We start from the raw sequence: 15223 nt of genomic DNA, 5'->3' as shown, positions 1-15223 counted from the left end.
GTTTCAGTAGATAATTTTTCCATTTAAAATTATGCTTTATTTCCATGGCAACACTTAATTTATTTGTTTAGTCAGTTATAACTAGACTATGACATACAAGGAGAGAGACATGTAAACTTTAAACAGAAACATCTGGCATAGGGGCTTGGAAAGAAGCATCAAAGGTAATTTGATTTTACAATTATATGCAATACAATCTCTATGTGCAGGCCATCTGATTGACAGAATATTTAATCTACTAAATAGGAAGGGGGAAAAAAGTGCCACCTACTGGATTATACATTTTAAAATCTGTTAGTAAGACGGATCAAATACAATTCTATTGTTAAGCAGACTGTTTAAAAATGTTGCACAAGGTTCCTCTTAATTAACTGGAACAGAACAATGACTTAACCCTTCCACCATCACCACTATGTGATTTCTACCAATGAAAGGGAAAAAAGTGCCAAATAAAGTGTTCTAGAACATTTATTAAATAATTATCAGAGGAAAGCTTAAATTAAAGAAATTAGATGATATGGTAAAGAAACTAGTTCTCAGCAAAAGAAAATAAAACAGTTCTTAGAAGTCATGAGACACATCAGATATGTTATTACTTGCCACATGGAATGCATAACCGTTCAGCAATGCATGTTCATCTTACTACATGGATGCCAGCCAGTACAGAAACAACCTCTGGGTTTCCAGCAATGATCAAAATAACATGTTCGAACTCGTCACTATGTAGCGGTCATACTACGAGAACAATCACAGAAATATCAGTCTCAATGCATTGATTGTCAAAGCAGTGAGAGTAAGCAGTGGATAAAGCCTGCTGCTGTGGTTAGGTTGTGCCAATAGTTGTAATTCCTGAGACCGCTTCTGTGGTACACTCCTCTACGATCTGTTGCAATGCATTCTGGTCACTTGGAGATGGAGGAACAGACTAAGAGAAAAATGCATACAGAGTCTTTTAGTTAGCATGTTGTTCTCAAAAACTAAAAGCAAAGGTTTCTGAAAGTCATCTATTTGTGAATACTGAGGATTACAATGAGAAAGGAATATTTCACTTAAAAAATTGGCATAAAAAATGAAAAAGTTTGAGAGATTCAGCTGAGATGATCTCTGAATAATTAATTAAAATATATTGCATGACCATCTTTAAATTTTTTTAAATAAATAAAAAATAAAATATACCATATTTATAATATTTCAACACTAATATTAATATTTATAATATAACAACCCCAAATATTAATATAATATAATAATATATTTGAAGGCAAGTGATCTTGCATCATTCAGATGCAGTAGTTTTCAACTTTTGTAACACGTCTGCAATTAGGCTGGTTTTAATCAGGACCGAGCACCATTAGCAGTGTAATTAAATTCAGGAATAAAGGCTAGTCTGCAGGCTAGTATTCTCAATAGATTTTAGTGTATGGTTATTCAAAGCAAACACTGAATTGATGCTGGCATGTTGGTTCTTTCTTACCTCTGATTCTGCTGTAGCAGCTGTTACAGAAGAGCTGTCTGTGTCGGACTCTGACCTGAGCTCCGGACTCAGCCCCTCTCCCAAGGTCAGTCCTGCAGCTGACACACTGCAAGATCAACAAGAAACAGCGAGTCTGGACACACATCAAGATGAGAGGATACAAACGACTCCAAAGCCCGCAAAGCCTCCCGAATCAGGCAAAATTATTTATTCATTAGCAATGCTGATTACTGGATCAGCGTGGGCAGATCCTCCACCAAAGCTAGATTTGAAAAGATGATTTCTTTAGTGAAGGCTGGTGAAGCAGTGATGAAACCATCCTGTGCAGCAGTGAAGAAACAAGGAGCTACCGTAAACAAAACACAACCCCTGCAACCGGACACAGGAATCTAAACGGAACAAGCTTTATTAGAGGGAAAGCAAGAGACCAAAGCAAATACTGTATTTTCCGGAAAAAAAGTTACACTTGACTATAGGTCGTACCAAATCAAAAACTGCATGGTTGTATAAGTCAAGTTTCATTACTAGATAAACAGTTGCATTATTCTGAAATAATGTAATATGCGCTTACATAAAAATTTATCATTTATTGATGTATATATATAAAAACGCAAAGCCTGCACTCATTTATTTAAAGCAAAACTGAAACTACTTGTGTATGGGAGTTACGCTATACAGATAAACTTGAGCTCATGCAAATTGCTTTGGCATATAAAATCACAACACATTTCATATGATTTACAAAAACTTGACATTCCGGAAAATACAGTGGTTTTGTGACTGGAAAAGCCTGTGTGATCAGTGACAGGCAGGGTTCTGGTGATGCAACGGTATTGGTTATGCTGAGTTTAGCCAAAGGTGTGTTCATTTCGCCAAGTTTATTGGCAATGAGGCAATCAGAAAACAGGCTGGACTTCACTTTGAACAAATTTCAATTTGACAAACAATGTTATTAACTTACTAATTAAAACACAAGTTAGAGTTAAAGCACTACTGTTATAATTCCTTACATAATTTTTCCCTGGATTCCAAATTAGGACTTTAGACAGAAATCTACACCATTTCGAATTTGTTTTGCATACTTGTAATCTGATTGCCTAAACCAAAGTAGATGAATTAACTGATATTAGGTGACTAATGATCTTGGCCCAAATGACGAAGGTTAAAAATCCAGCAAAGGTGCAACCGATCCACGGAGTGCCCACTCACTCTCATTTTCAGGTGACCTACAGTCTCACCTTGAAGCAACCAATGTGAAAGCAGAGCTCCAGGGAACCGATGACCATGGCAGCTCCCTTCCCCAGAGGCTGCTCGCACCTCGAGCACATCCGCCTGCCACTGACCAGCCTACAGGCACCACATGCCAGTGTCAGAGTTCAATGTCAGACAGAAGACAGCACTGCTCTGCCCTTGCACTGATTCGACTACATTTAAAAGAAGAGGTTGGAGGCAGAGTACTGAAAGTTTCGGAATAGCATACTACCATACTATACTGCATGTATACTGTAGATAGTAAGTTTCAGTATGCATGAAATAACTGAATTGGCTAAATGTGCCCAATGAGAGCATGACGTGTGAAATACTGTATCCCACAATGCAATATGTTCCACTTGAGTTTTCAATGGAAAAAACTCAAATCAATAACAATTTGATCATTTCTACCTTGACTGCATATTTAATAACATAGCCAAAAATGTAAATTTTTACACAAAATTAGATTCAAATGTTAACAGTACTTATTTCAGAGATAGCAGGCAACACGGTGAGGTTTTGTGGAATAATACTATTTGCAAGAAATACTGTATGCAGTATACAATACAATATACACTGCAGCATATACTGTTCACTATTGTTCAAAAGCTTGGGGTCTGTAAGATTTTTTTTTATGTTTCGAAAGAAGTGTCTTATGCTCACCAAGCCTGCATTTATTTGATAAAAAAATACAGTAAAACATTAACACTGTGAAATATTATTGCCATTTGAAATAACCGTTTTCTTCTTCTTGAATACATTAACATTTTTGCTGCTTCATATTTTTGTGCAAACCATCACACTTTTTCCCAAGATTCTTTGAGTAAAAGTTTTTTTTTTTGTTAAGACTGTAAAAGTTTTTACTGTCACTTCTAATCAAGTTATTGCATCCTTGTTGAATAAAAGTATTATTATAAAAAAATAAAATAAAAGTAAGTAAAAATCATACCGATTCCAAATTTTTGAGCTGTAGAGTACACTACAGTATACACTACAGTATACACTGAAGTATGCCGTACACTAGTATTCCATTCAGAGCATAGCCACTGTTTTCTAAAAAAAATACCTGGGGTTAAAGGTCAGGTAGAGTGAAATCCTTCTTAAGAAAGAAAAAAAGAAAGAAAGAGCTGCACTCAAAATTGGCTTAAAAGTGTTTCAACTGAAAATGCATTAACATGAAGCAATGCTTTGGATTTATTCACTAAAAACACAAAGAACCAATTCATTTTGAAATACCACACTTAAACATAGGTGACTAGTCCATACCTGCCACGCTGCTGAGAGTTTGGACAGGACTCAGGGCCTGATAGCTCAGGTGTAGTTGTGATTGGTGAGGTGGGAAAGTTGGAGCTTTGCTTAAGACCGGTAGAGAAGATGGCTGAACCAGGGCTCAGGCTGCTGCGTCCGCTCCTGTAAGTACCAGTGTTTCCCAAAGAAGAATGAGGCCTGTTTGCGATACTTGAAGTGTAGGACTGCCTGGACCAGGAGCTAGTTGTGTGGAGGTTGTCCAGAGATTCATATCTGTGAAGCAGAGATTGAGAGATTTAAGACATACAGATTGAAAATCATGTGTCCTGGTTGACAAAGGAAACCACATTACCATTCAAAAGTTTGGGGTCGGTAAGGTTTTGTAATTTTTTTTTTTTCAATTTCAATTTGTCCTTTCTCTTTGGAGTGTTACAAGCTCTTGGTGCATAAAGAAGATCTGTAAAGTTGCAAAGACTAAAGTCTCAATTGCAAATAGATATTCTTTATAAAAGTTAAGAGTTAACCACGCCTACCTAAAACGACGCGTTCTAACACGCTCCCACATACGTCACAATGTGGGAAGATTTGCATAACGCCGCCAAAATGTTCACGCAAAGAAAGAAGGCGTAACTTTTATTTTCGCTGTAGTATTGTTGTTGCCGCCGCCATGTCGTGCAGACGCTGTGTTTCACTGTGAAAGAAACTACTTTGTTTGGCCTTCCAAAAGAGGACGATATCTGCTTCATCATGCCTGGAGCTGATCCGTGCTGGTCGCGGAGGAAATACATCAACTTCGCGCTGTGGATCGCCAGATCAGCTTTCCCCATGGACGAAGCGGAGTCCAGCCCGGGGTCATCACATGTGGTTGCCGCAAGCCCGCCCGCCGCCGCTCACTCTAGGCCACGATGCGTGATGCTGTGTTTCGTTGTGAAAGCGAAACTACTTTGTTTGGCCTTCCAAAAGAGGACACGACTAGAAATCAGTGGTTAAGTTATATTTAAAACACTGTTGTAAATGTGTCCAGCGCATTTTATGGAGGACTGTTTCCTGATCCTGGGAAAGTAGACTACAATGCCGGCTGTTCTGAAAGTTTTTTTAATATTTAAAGAATTTGCCACTCACGATTCAAATGCGAGTTTTGAGCAGTGTAGAGTAGCGTTTGTAGTTTGTCATTTCTCCGATCACAAATGCAGACATGGTTTTATGTTTACGCATCGCGATGCAATGCAACGCGTAAAAAGACCGTATAAGTCATTATAATCCGTAATTATGTCCCCACTGGATGCAACAAACGCCTCGTTTATAATGGGTTTTAATGTTTTTGTCTCGTCACTCCAGCCGGGACAAGGCATCACAATATGGTAAGGGGCGTAACATTTCCGTCACACGCTTGAGGAATTCGCCCAATCACAACGCGCTAGATAGCTGGCCAATCAGAGCACACCTCACTTTTCAGACCAATGAGCTTTGTAAAAATCGACGTGTTTCAGAAAGGCGGGGCATAGAGGAGAAACAATGTAGTGTGGAAAATAATGTGTTTTTTTAACCTTAAACCGCATAAACATGTCATTACACCAAATACACAAAATAATGTTCTTTTTAGCAACATCATATGACCCCTTTAAAGAAGCTTCTTAAGCTTACCAAATCTGCATTTATTTGATCAAAAATACAGCGAAAACAGCAATATTAGTGAAACATTATTATACATTTATAATAACGGTTTTCTATTTGAATATATTTCAAAATATAATTTATTTCTGTGAAAGCTTAATTTTCAGCAGCCATTATTCTAAGTGTCACACTAGTGAATGGTAGTGTAGAGCTGACAATGTAAACCTGTTCTAAACAATATAATGAAAGAGTTTTTCATCAGGACCTCCTGACAGATGTTCCCACAGTGATGGGCTCTTTGTTGATGCTGGCATTGCGCTGACGGATCCAACTGTTGTCAGTGAGGAGCTGCGTCTTCTTCCTCATCTCCTCCAGGATCTGCAGACGTTCCTTCTCTGCCTGCGACAGCTGTCCCTTCTTTTTACCGCTTCCTGCAGCCAATGAAGAGACAAGGCAGGGAAGACGAGTACTGTTCCTGTTCCCAACTACTCAGGAATTTGGATAAAAATACCCTAAATATAAACTATTCAGACCTTTAGCATCTTGTTTGTGAAGGCCTTGAAGTGCAGGAGTAGATTTTGACTTTGTCCTATGCAAAAATTAATACATGTATACATTAATTGAACACACACACATATATGTACAACCTCAATTCCAGAAGAGTTGGGACGTTTTGTGAAATGCCATAAAATCAAGAATATGTTATTTGTTCATTAACTTTAACCTTTATTTAATCGACTAATGTTCAAAGAAAAAAAAAATCCAATGTGGTCACTGGCCAACTTAATTTTATTTTGTAAATATAAACACATTTTGATGGCTACAACACACTCCAAAAAAGTTGGGACAGAGGCATGTTTAACACTGTGTCCCAACAACTTTCCTTTTAATTACGTTTAATTGTTTGGGAACTGAGGATACTAATTGTTAAAGTTTTGCAAGCAAAATTTTTGTCCAATCTCACTTGATACAAGACTTCAGGTGCTCAGAAGTCTCTGATTGTTGTGTGATTCCATGATTTTCATGACTGGTAATACATTTTCAATAGGAGACAGATCTGGACTGATCTAGCACATTCACACCGTTTACAAAACCATGCTGTTGTAGCACATGCAGAATGAGACCTGGCATTGTCTTGATCTAATAACCATGGACTTCCCATCAAAGATGCCACCTTGATGGCAGTATATGTCTCTGTACAATGTCAATGGTACCTTCGCACATACTGTATTCCAGTCACCCATGCCGTTTGCGCTACTGCAACCCCTATACCATGTTGATGCAGATGTTTGCTTTTGCATCAGTTGCTGATGAAAGTCTGGATGGTCCCTTTGGTCTTTGGGACTGAGAACTCAACGTCCATTTTTCCCAGAAACAAGTTGAAATACGGACTCTTCTGACCACAGCACACATTTCCACAGTCTTTTTGACTGTTTGAGATAAGCTCTGGCCCAGAGAACCCTGCGGCATCACTGGCCTCATTCCGTTTAGCTTTCTCCTAGAGTAACAGAGATTCAAGTTGCATGTATTGATGCAGCGGCAGACTGTCTTAAGTGACAGCAGTTTATCAAAGTACTCCTGAGCCCATGTGGCTATATTTAACACTGCACGCAGCATGATGGTTTCTCATGCGTTGCCATCTGAGGGCTCAAAGGTCATGCACATTCAACTGAGGTTTCCTGCCTTGCACTACAGTTGGTGAAAGACCTAAATTCTTTGCAATTTTGCAATGAGAAATGTGATTTTTGATTTGCTTGACACTTCTCTCACAAAATTTGGCACAAAGTGATGAGCCATGATCCAGCTTTGCTTGCCAAGACTGAGATGCTCCTTTTATACCCAAACATGATACCCTCACCTATTACCAATTCACCTGCTTATTGTGGACTGCTTCAAAATGGTTTAACTTAGATATTCTATTACCTTTTATTTTGCCTCCGTCCCAACTTTTTTGGGGTGTTGCAGCCATCAAAATCAAAACATTATATTTACAAAATACATTTAAGTTGGTCAATGAAAACTTTGGAAATCTTTTCTTTGTACTTTTGTCAGTTAAATAAAAGTTAAAGAGCATTAACAAATCACAGATTCTTGATTTTATTGCATTTTACAAAACGTCTGGAATTGGGGCTGTATAAAACAGCACTACTGTCAAGCTGTAAAGTGCATCACCAACAATAAATTCCTGCATTCTTCTGGCAATGGGGACAGAACTGAATGTGATGAGAATGATGAGGTTAACATGACATATGACTAAATGGAAATGTAATCTGAACCAGAACTGTTACGTTTTCTCTTCACATTAAAATGAGACCGTATCTAAAAATGTATATACATATGGCAGCACTTTTTTTCTGTATTTTTTTAATATCACCACATCTTCCTCATGCCACAAAAGCCATTAAAAGAAAACGTAGCTCCAAAAGCAAACTAACCTGTCAGAAACTGTAAGCTTGGCAAACCCGTAGGACTCCTCTGAGCTGATGCAAGACAGAGCAGAAGCAGACAGATAGACATACAAACAATGACCAAAGCAGCAGTAAGATGTACACATGCTTGGACCACATAAACAACAAATGCCACATAAGCTTAAATGCTTAAAAAAGAAAAGAAATAACAATAATAAACTAAACCTAATACTGTTAATTTTGCCATCTTAAAAATATGGTGCTCATGGTACGAGATGCTGGAAAACAGCTAAAAACGTTTGTCTGCATGTATACACAGACCAACAATTACAAAAAAAGTGTCCATATGAACAGTAGGGTTGCAAAGGGGTGGAACATTTCCAAAAAATCCTGGAAAGTTTCCAAAAATTATGGAAGTGTTTCAGGAAAGTTACCAGAAATGTTCCACCTCTTTGCAACCCTTATGTACAACCCCTAAATCTTCCTCAGACAGGTTGACAAATTAGATTCTTGTGGATTGAATAGGCGCCGGTGATGTTCAATTAAATGGAAATAAAACAATGCTATCTGTAGAATATTATATACTGCGTCTTTTGTCTGCTACAATTATGTAATGTCTCCACTGAATTAACTTACTGAATTAATTTGTGTGTTTGTCATTTGAAATGAAAGGCAGTTACAATTTCTAATTAAATGACAGCCCTAAGATTTACAGAAATGCTACATCCTAATATTTTCTTGGCATTGACATAATAAAACGGCTACAACTTTTTTCCAACTCGTGTTTGGCATACTTCTTACCACTGACTCTTTGTGGTTGAATCACACTCCACGTCTGCCTTTAGTGACTGCTGTCTTGCTGCTGTTTGCACATCGGTCTGTCTGTTCTGTGTTTCTACCACCTTCTCTGCATTCTGACTGGATGCCACTGAAGTGGTAGCAATGAATTGATTGAAGGAGGAAGGTGGAATATTAGTGGTATTTCCATTGGACAGCACATCAGGACATTTCTGCTCCTAATACCAGCAGGAGGTAAATAATAATGGTGTTATTATTCTTATTCACCATTCATAATGCTGTAGAGTCTAAAGACAATGGAACCACTGTATTAAACATCACCATTTACATGCTGTTTGGGTGTGAATGAGAGAAATTGGAGAAAGACGAAGCAAGAGATATTAAAGTTATGACAATCTTCTGACCTCAGTACCACTGTGCTCCTCTCCATAGACCTCCTGCTGAGCTCTCCTCCACTCCTCTTCTAACTTCTCCTGATCACGTCGATAATTCTCCTGAAACCATTTCAGACAAAAGTCCACTGGTAAACATTTAATTTTTTGTATTTATTAATTTATTACAAATTACATTATCAGCAACACATTGAAAAGCTGAACAACATGTTGGACACCTCATGCAGTTGGTTGATAGAATGTCTAAAGTGTGCAAATATGCATTTTATTTTTTTATTAAATAGTATATATATTTTTTTTTTCCATTTTAAATTACAATCATTTACATGCATCTGCACCACAGCAAAAATGGCTGGCCACTGCTCCGGGTGTGTGTTCACAGTGTGTGTATTCAGCGTATTGGTCACCGTAGTTGTCCTTTCTTTTCCTTTCCCAATAGCAGGGGGGTAATAATCTGGCGGGGGTCAGAATTGGACACAATGCCGGTGTTCTGATGATTCATGCTACCTCCCATTAAAAAGATAGGTAGCACAAATCGATAGCGAAAAATGCTGCCTATCAGATTGTGCTACCAGCATCTTATTGATGTGGTTTGTGGCTTTTTTTAATGTCCATACCTACCCCTACCCTAAACTTACCCTTAACACTATGTAAATATATTTTTGGTAGCACAATCTGATAGGTAGCATGTATCGTCGGTACACCTGGCAGTGCGTTCCAGCAACGGTGCATTTTCAGCAGCGATCGTTTATACACGGAGTCTATTTTTACTGAAGTGACAGCTCATTTTTTGTGATAAACGTGGATTGACAAAAAATATATAGTAATTACACAATAAATTGATATAACTAAAATCCAAGGTGTTTCACAGTCAACACATAGCCCTTTGGCTAGGTTTAAAACAAGAGAAAGAACACTTAGTTAAACAAGGGGATGGCACTCGTGACGTGGAGGTAGAAAAACAAAGTTCTTTATGACCCACAGGATTGCATGTAATAAAGATTTAAATGCAAATGAAACGGCAAAAGAGTCAGACGTTTCTGTTCTGCTACCTTTTAACGTAAGAAAAGTAGACTATAGGCTATGTTTAAATGTTTTGCCACCAGCTTAAGCAAATGAATATTAGATCTAGAAGTAAAATGCATTGTTTATAGTATTTATTGTGTTTAAACGTGAATAGCTGTCTATGATTGTATTATTGTACGGTGTAAAAAGAGAATTGCAATGCTGAAAAAGCATTTTCAGTAACAACTATTGGATTTGAAATCAAAATAATGGATAAATGTTGTTTGTGGCAAACAGCCGCGGATCAGTAGCAGACTGCAAACGCGTCCTGTGTGAAACACAATGAGCCCATGCTGCTTCTGCACCGCATACGAACCGCACATGGACTGCATACGCACTGCAAACGGAGTATGTGTGAAACGGGTGTTACTGCAGTATTCCTATAGATTGACGCAACAATTTATTAACCATAATAAACAAATTACTATATTAACTAAACTGAAAATAAAATGTATAAAATGAAACAATCCCACCATAAAATAAAATCTAAACTGAAAGTTCTTGCTTGCGTACAAGATCTGGGATTTGGTATAGAATATTTGTGAGATTTGGTGGTACCTGCAGGAGGCGCTCTTGTTCCATCTGCCATTTCTCTTGCCGCCTCCTCTCCTCTTCATGATCCCATGACCAGCGGGATGAGGTGGTACTGATGGAGGGAACCTGCAGCTGATACCATAAATAAATGATAACGATAACGGAACCAAAAAGTAAACTATCAGCACTGAATTGAATACTGATAAACACTAAATGTAAGTGAAAGATGTGACTCACATCAGAGATGGCAGACTCTGAGCCACCTAGTAAAAGAGGTGGGACAAAGATTATCCATTTAAATTGCACAACAGAGCACACACACAGCATGAGTCTTCCATGCCATGCATCCTGAATAGAAGTATTAATTTCTTTCAAACAAAATATTATTGATTCTATTGAACGACCCTTGTGTACCCTTTTATTATTCGCTGCACAAGCAAGCATATGAATTACCAATGTAGTCAAGTACTGAAAATGAACACATTCAAACAACAACAACAACAACAGAAGTTAAATTTATAGATGGATTTCCGACAGTCCACCACATTCACTATGTTCCTGACCTGACTCACATTAGCAGGCTGTCCATTAACCTGTGTCTTCCCCACGGTCTCCACTGGAGAGGTTGTGCTGATTGAGACATAGTGCTCGGGCCGCCCTATAAGTGTTGAATTGGCACTGGTCAAATTGATGGTCTTACGGCTCTTGTACGGTAGGGAAGGGTGGTCACTGCCCCAGTCTATCCAGTACCCAAAACATATCAGAAATGCCAAGTCACGTATTAGTGAACTTGTTAGTGATTTAGCGTTGTGATTTGTAATTTGTGAAAGTGTTTTTTAAGTGGGTAAAAATATACGATTTCATATACGTGTCCATTAATGAAATTAAAGGGTGCTCATAATTATTCCCTTTGATGAAGCAACGATTAATGATCCAGTGGTAAGAAGAAGAAAAAGAAAAAAAAAGGAAAACCATTCAGACCGGACAGTGAGCCTGACTGACAGACAGACAGACAGACAGACCGCCTTCCCACTGTGACAGAAAGCTACAGATAAAGCATCTGAATCTGGAATGGCACCTTCGCTTTCTCGGCTCATTAAAATCAGACAAAAGCAGAAGGAACTGTGCCAGAAATGTAAAAAGTCTGATTTAAGAAGCACTTAAAATATATATTACCATTTCATTTGTGAGTGTGACAATGTTAGAAACATTCATTTGTTGTGAACACAAAATTATTTCAAAATTAAAATGTAAAAATGACGACATTTTAAATTATGCTGGTTAAATTTACTTGCCCTCATGCCATCCAAGATGCAGATTAGTTTGTTTCTTCATGGGAACAGATTTGGAGAAATTTAGCATTACAATCAGAGGAGTCATGCCCATTCAAAGGGGGCACTTGCCCCCTCAGATTTTTGAGTCAAGTGGATTTTGAATGCAGCTTCCAAAAGACAAAAAATAGCCGATTAATAGTTTCTATAATTGATACAATCCCACCAGCATGATTAAATCGTTCAGCACGTCATATCAACAGCTGCTAAATTCAAATCTGCGTTCGCTGGCTGGCACTGAGCTATGGGAAGCCAAACAACCCAAAAGTGGGATGAAACAGCACGGTATTAAAGTGTTCGCGCTGCGCTGACCTGGCAACAGACTCGACAGCGCAGAGAGGACATGTTTACTAGCGCCACCGAACTGACAGCGCGGCGCTGATCAGTTACAACAGCGCAGCGTTTTTTTTATTTTGTACTTAGTTATTATTGTTGTTGTCGTCGTCAAGTTCTGTATTCAGCACAATATTGCCCATTTTAAATTTGAACTATTATTAAATAGCCTTTTTTTTGTTCTCTCTAGTAAAGGGAACGTTGTTATTTAACTTTAACATTGCAATTTTATATAATGGATACGGTTTGTAAGGCTTTTCTCTACACTCCAAATTAAATAAATTTAATTAATAAAAAAAAACTCTTTAAAAATTAGGGACAGTGTATGTAAATTCAATATGATGTATTTTGAATTTTGCACTGCTGCATTGCGTTTTAGGTTTATCGGAAAACACATTAAAATTAACCATGATTTTATTATACTAACCTTTTAACCATATATTTGTAGTTAAACTGTGGGTTAAAAAAATTACAATCAATCCATGGTTACTGCACTTTTACTATAGTAAAACCATTGTTAATTTCCATATTTCCATAAGGGAACATTTGTCCTGACAGAAAAGTATCCATACATTTCCAAGTATAATCATATGCTACAGTTACACAAATATCCTTAAATGTAAAATTTACTTAAAATATGCCTTGATGAACGAAACCATAAAATATTTTAATTCTAAGAGGATAATGGAAGTTTCTGCTGTGAACGTGACTACTAAATATAGGCTATACGAGCTTCGAAGTAGCTAACACTACTGTTTACATGTAGTAATATGAAAGATAATAAGCAAAAGAAATGTAATAACTCTTCATTGTTATGTGCAGGAAAAAAACACGAACTTCTGCGGAGAGGAATGTTCGCGCTGCGCTGTTGTAACTGATCAACGCCGCGCTGTCAGTTCGGTGGCGCTAGTAAACACGTCCTCTCTGCGCTGTCGAGTCGGCCGCGCAGCTCGGTCCATTGAGCCGTGCCTATGATAGGTCAGCACAGCGCGAATACCGCGCTGTTTCTTCCCACATTTGGGTTGTTTGGCTTCCCATACTGAGCCGCCAGAGACAGACGCGTTTTTACAGCACTGCGCATTAACCAATCACACACGATGCTGTTGAGCTTATGAATGCAATGACCAATCAGAGGTGTTCAGATGAGTCATCGCTAAAATGCTGGTGTTTTCTTCACTCGCTTGCTGACTGAATACCTCTTTCCAGCGAATTCTCTCGTCAGAAAAAACAAACTGCAGATGTGTATATGAATCTGTAAGTAAGATATTCATTTCACAGTGTAAACAGCTTCAGCGAATTTAATGGGAGTTTTTGAGAGTGCTTGAACTCTAGACTGTCAATAAAAATGTTCTTTGCTCTCTTTCAGTCCAATGAAAGTGTTATGATTATAGCCTAACTTACAATGTTTTTATTCACATTAACTTTCAGTGTTAAATTCACGTTAAAAATAAAGTCAGTCGTATTAAAAATATGTTATGGCATGACACCAATATCTGTTACTTAAGTGTAAACAGGTTTTTATGCATAATTAATAGATTACATTACTAGGCTACTTTGACCATTGCCCACTATAGATCAACTAACAATCTATAAAGGTTGAGAATCGAGATATTTCATGATATAGTTAATGCGTTTGGGAATGTTTCGATTAAAAAGGAAAAAATAAAAATAAAACACAGGCTAAGTCTATTGTGGCTGCTGTGTGTCAAATGACGAACCCCCCAACCCCACCCCACCCCACACCCATGCCCCCTGAAAAATAATGAGTGCATGACGCCCCTGATCACTTGCACACCAATGGATCCTCAGCAGTGAATGGGTGCCTTCAGAATGAGAGTCCAAAACAGCTGATAAAAAAAACTAATTTAAAAAAGTAATCCACAAACTGTGGATTTGTGGGAAATAAATCCATCATCAAAAAGTTTTTAACTTTTTAACCGTTGCTTCCGGCTAAAATATGAGTCCTCTATCCATAATATTGCTTTCTCCAGCGAAAAAGTTGTCTCGTCTGAATCAGGAGAGAAATGTGCACAGACCAAGCACTGCGTTTACAAACAGTTCTAAATAAGTTTTTTTAACAAATAAAATTTCAAAGCGAGAGGACAAGACAGACTTTATCACTGGTAGAAGCATTTTTATGGATAGAGAACCTGTCTTTTAGCAACAGAAGCAACGATTTGAAGTTAAAAACACCTTAATAATATGTTTCTTACAAACACAAAGCTTTTCGGATTATTGTGTATTTATCAGCTGTTTGGACTCTCATTCCAACAGCACCCATTCACTGCAGAGGATCCATTGGTGAGCAAGTGATGTAATGCTAAATTTCTCCAAATCTGTTATGCTTTAGAAACAAACTCATCTTGATGGCCTAAGGGTGAGTAAAGCAAATTTCCATTTTGGGGTGAACTATTCCTTTAACAGTGTTACATTCTCACAAACAGCTTCCACACCCTCACCATTCTGGCCGTGTCTTAGGATGTCCATCAGTAAAGTGCCCTTTTGCTGTGCTGTGTCCATACTGCCCTTAAACTGCTCATAATTCATTTCAGCCACCCTGCATCCACCCAGCTCCACGATCTCATCACCCATCAGCAGACCACATGACTCTGCTGGGCTGCCTGTGTGAAGCAGGTCAAAAATGTGCCTTTAAGCCAAACTGAGAGAGTTTGAATTCAACTTGAATTGTTACATTTAGAGCATTGTACAGTTTCATAGTACATATTTTACAGTATATTTATGGTCCTGGTAGTTATTTCAGTCACTTTTTTTTAG

The 15223-nt window shown here is 38.0% G+C and overlaps 1 protein-coding gene across 1 annotated transcript in view; it reads right to left on the bottom strand.

Annotated features, from left to right (window-relative positions):
- Positions 1-818: 818 nt before the first annotated feature.
- LOC107598770 (LIM domain only protein 7-like) overlaps positions 819-15223 on the bottom strand; it is a 42926-nt gene continuing 28521 nt past the window's right edge. The window contains exons 17-29 of the mRNA XM_016290205.1: positions 14908-15069; positions 11348-11523; positions 11022-11132; positions 10809-10916; positions 9198-9287; positions 8797-9011; positions 8023-8067; positions 6121-6176; positions 5853-6018; positions 3992-4246; positions 2713-2821; positions 1475-1580; positions 819-925 (exon numbers count right to left, since the gene is read on the bottom strand). Of these exons, the coding sequence (XP_016145691.1) occupies positions 903-925; positions 1475-1580; positions 2713-2821; positions 3992-4246; positions 5853-6018; positions 6121-6176; positions 8023-8067; positions 8797-9011; positions 9198-9287; positions 10809-10916; positions 11022-11132; positions 11348-11523; positions 14908-15069 (1622 nt within the window). The 3' untranslated portion in view covers positions 819-902. The remainder of the gene's footprint in view (positions 926-1474; positions 1581-2712; positions 2822-3991; positions 4247-5852; positions 6019-6120; positions 6177-8022; positions 8068-8796; positions 9012-9197; positions 9288-10808; positions 10917-11021; positions 11133-11347; positions 11524-14907; positions 15070-15223) is intronic.

Source organism: Sinocyclocheilus grahami, unplaced genomic scaffold (assembly GCF_001515645.1).
Source record: "Sinocyclocheilus grahami isolate Dianchi unplaced genomic scaffold, SAMN03320097.WGS_v1.1 scaffold255.1, whole genome shotgun sequence".
NCBI classification, from domain to species: Eukaryota; Metazoa; Chordata; class Actinopteri; order Cypriniformes; family Cyprinidae; genus Sinocyclocheilus; species Sinocyclocheilus grahami.
The sequence above is the reverse complement of the archived record's forward strand: the minus strand, read 5'-3'. Positions and strand labels throughout refer to the sequence as shown.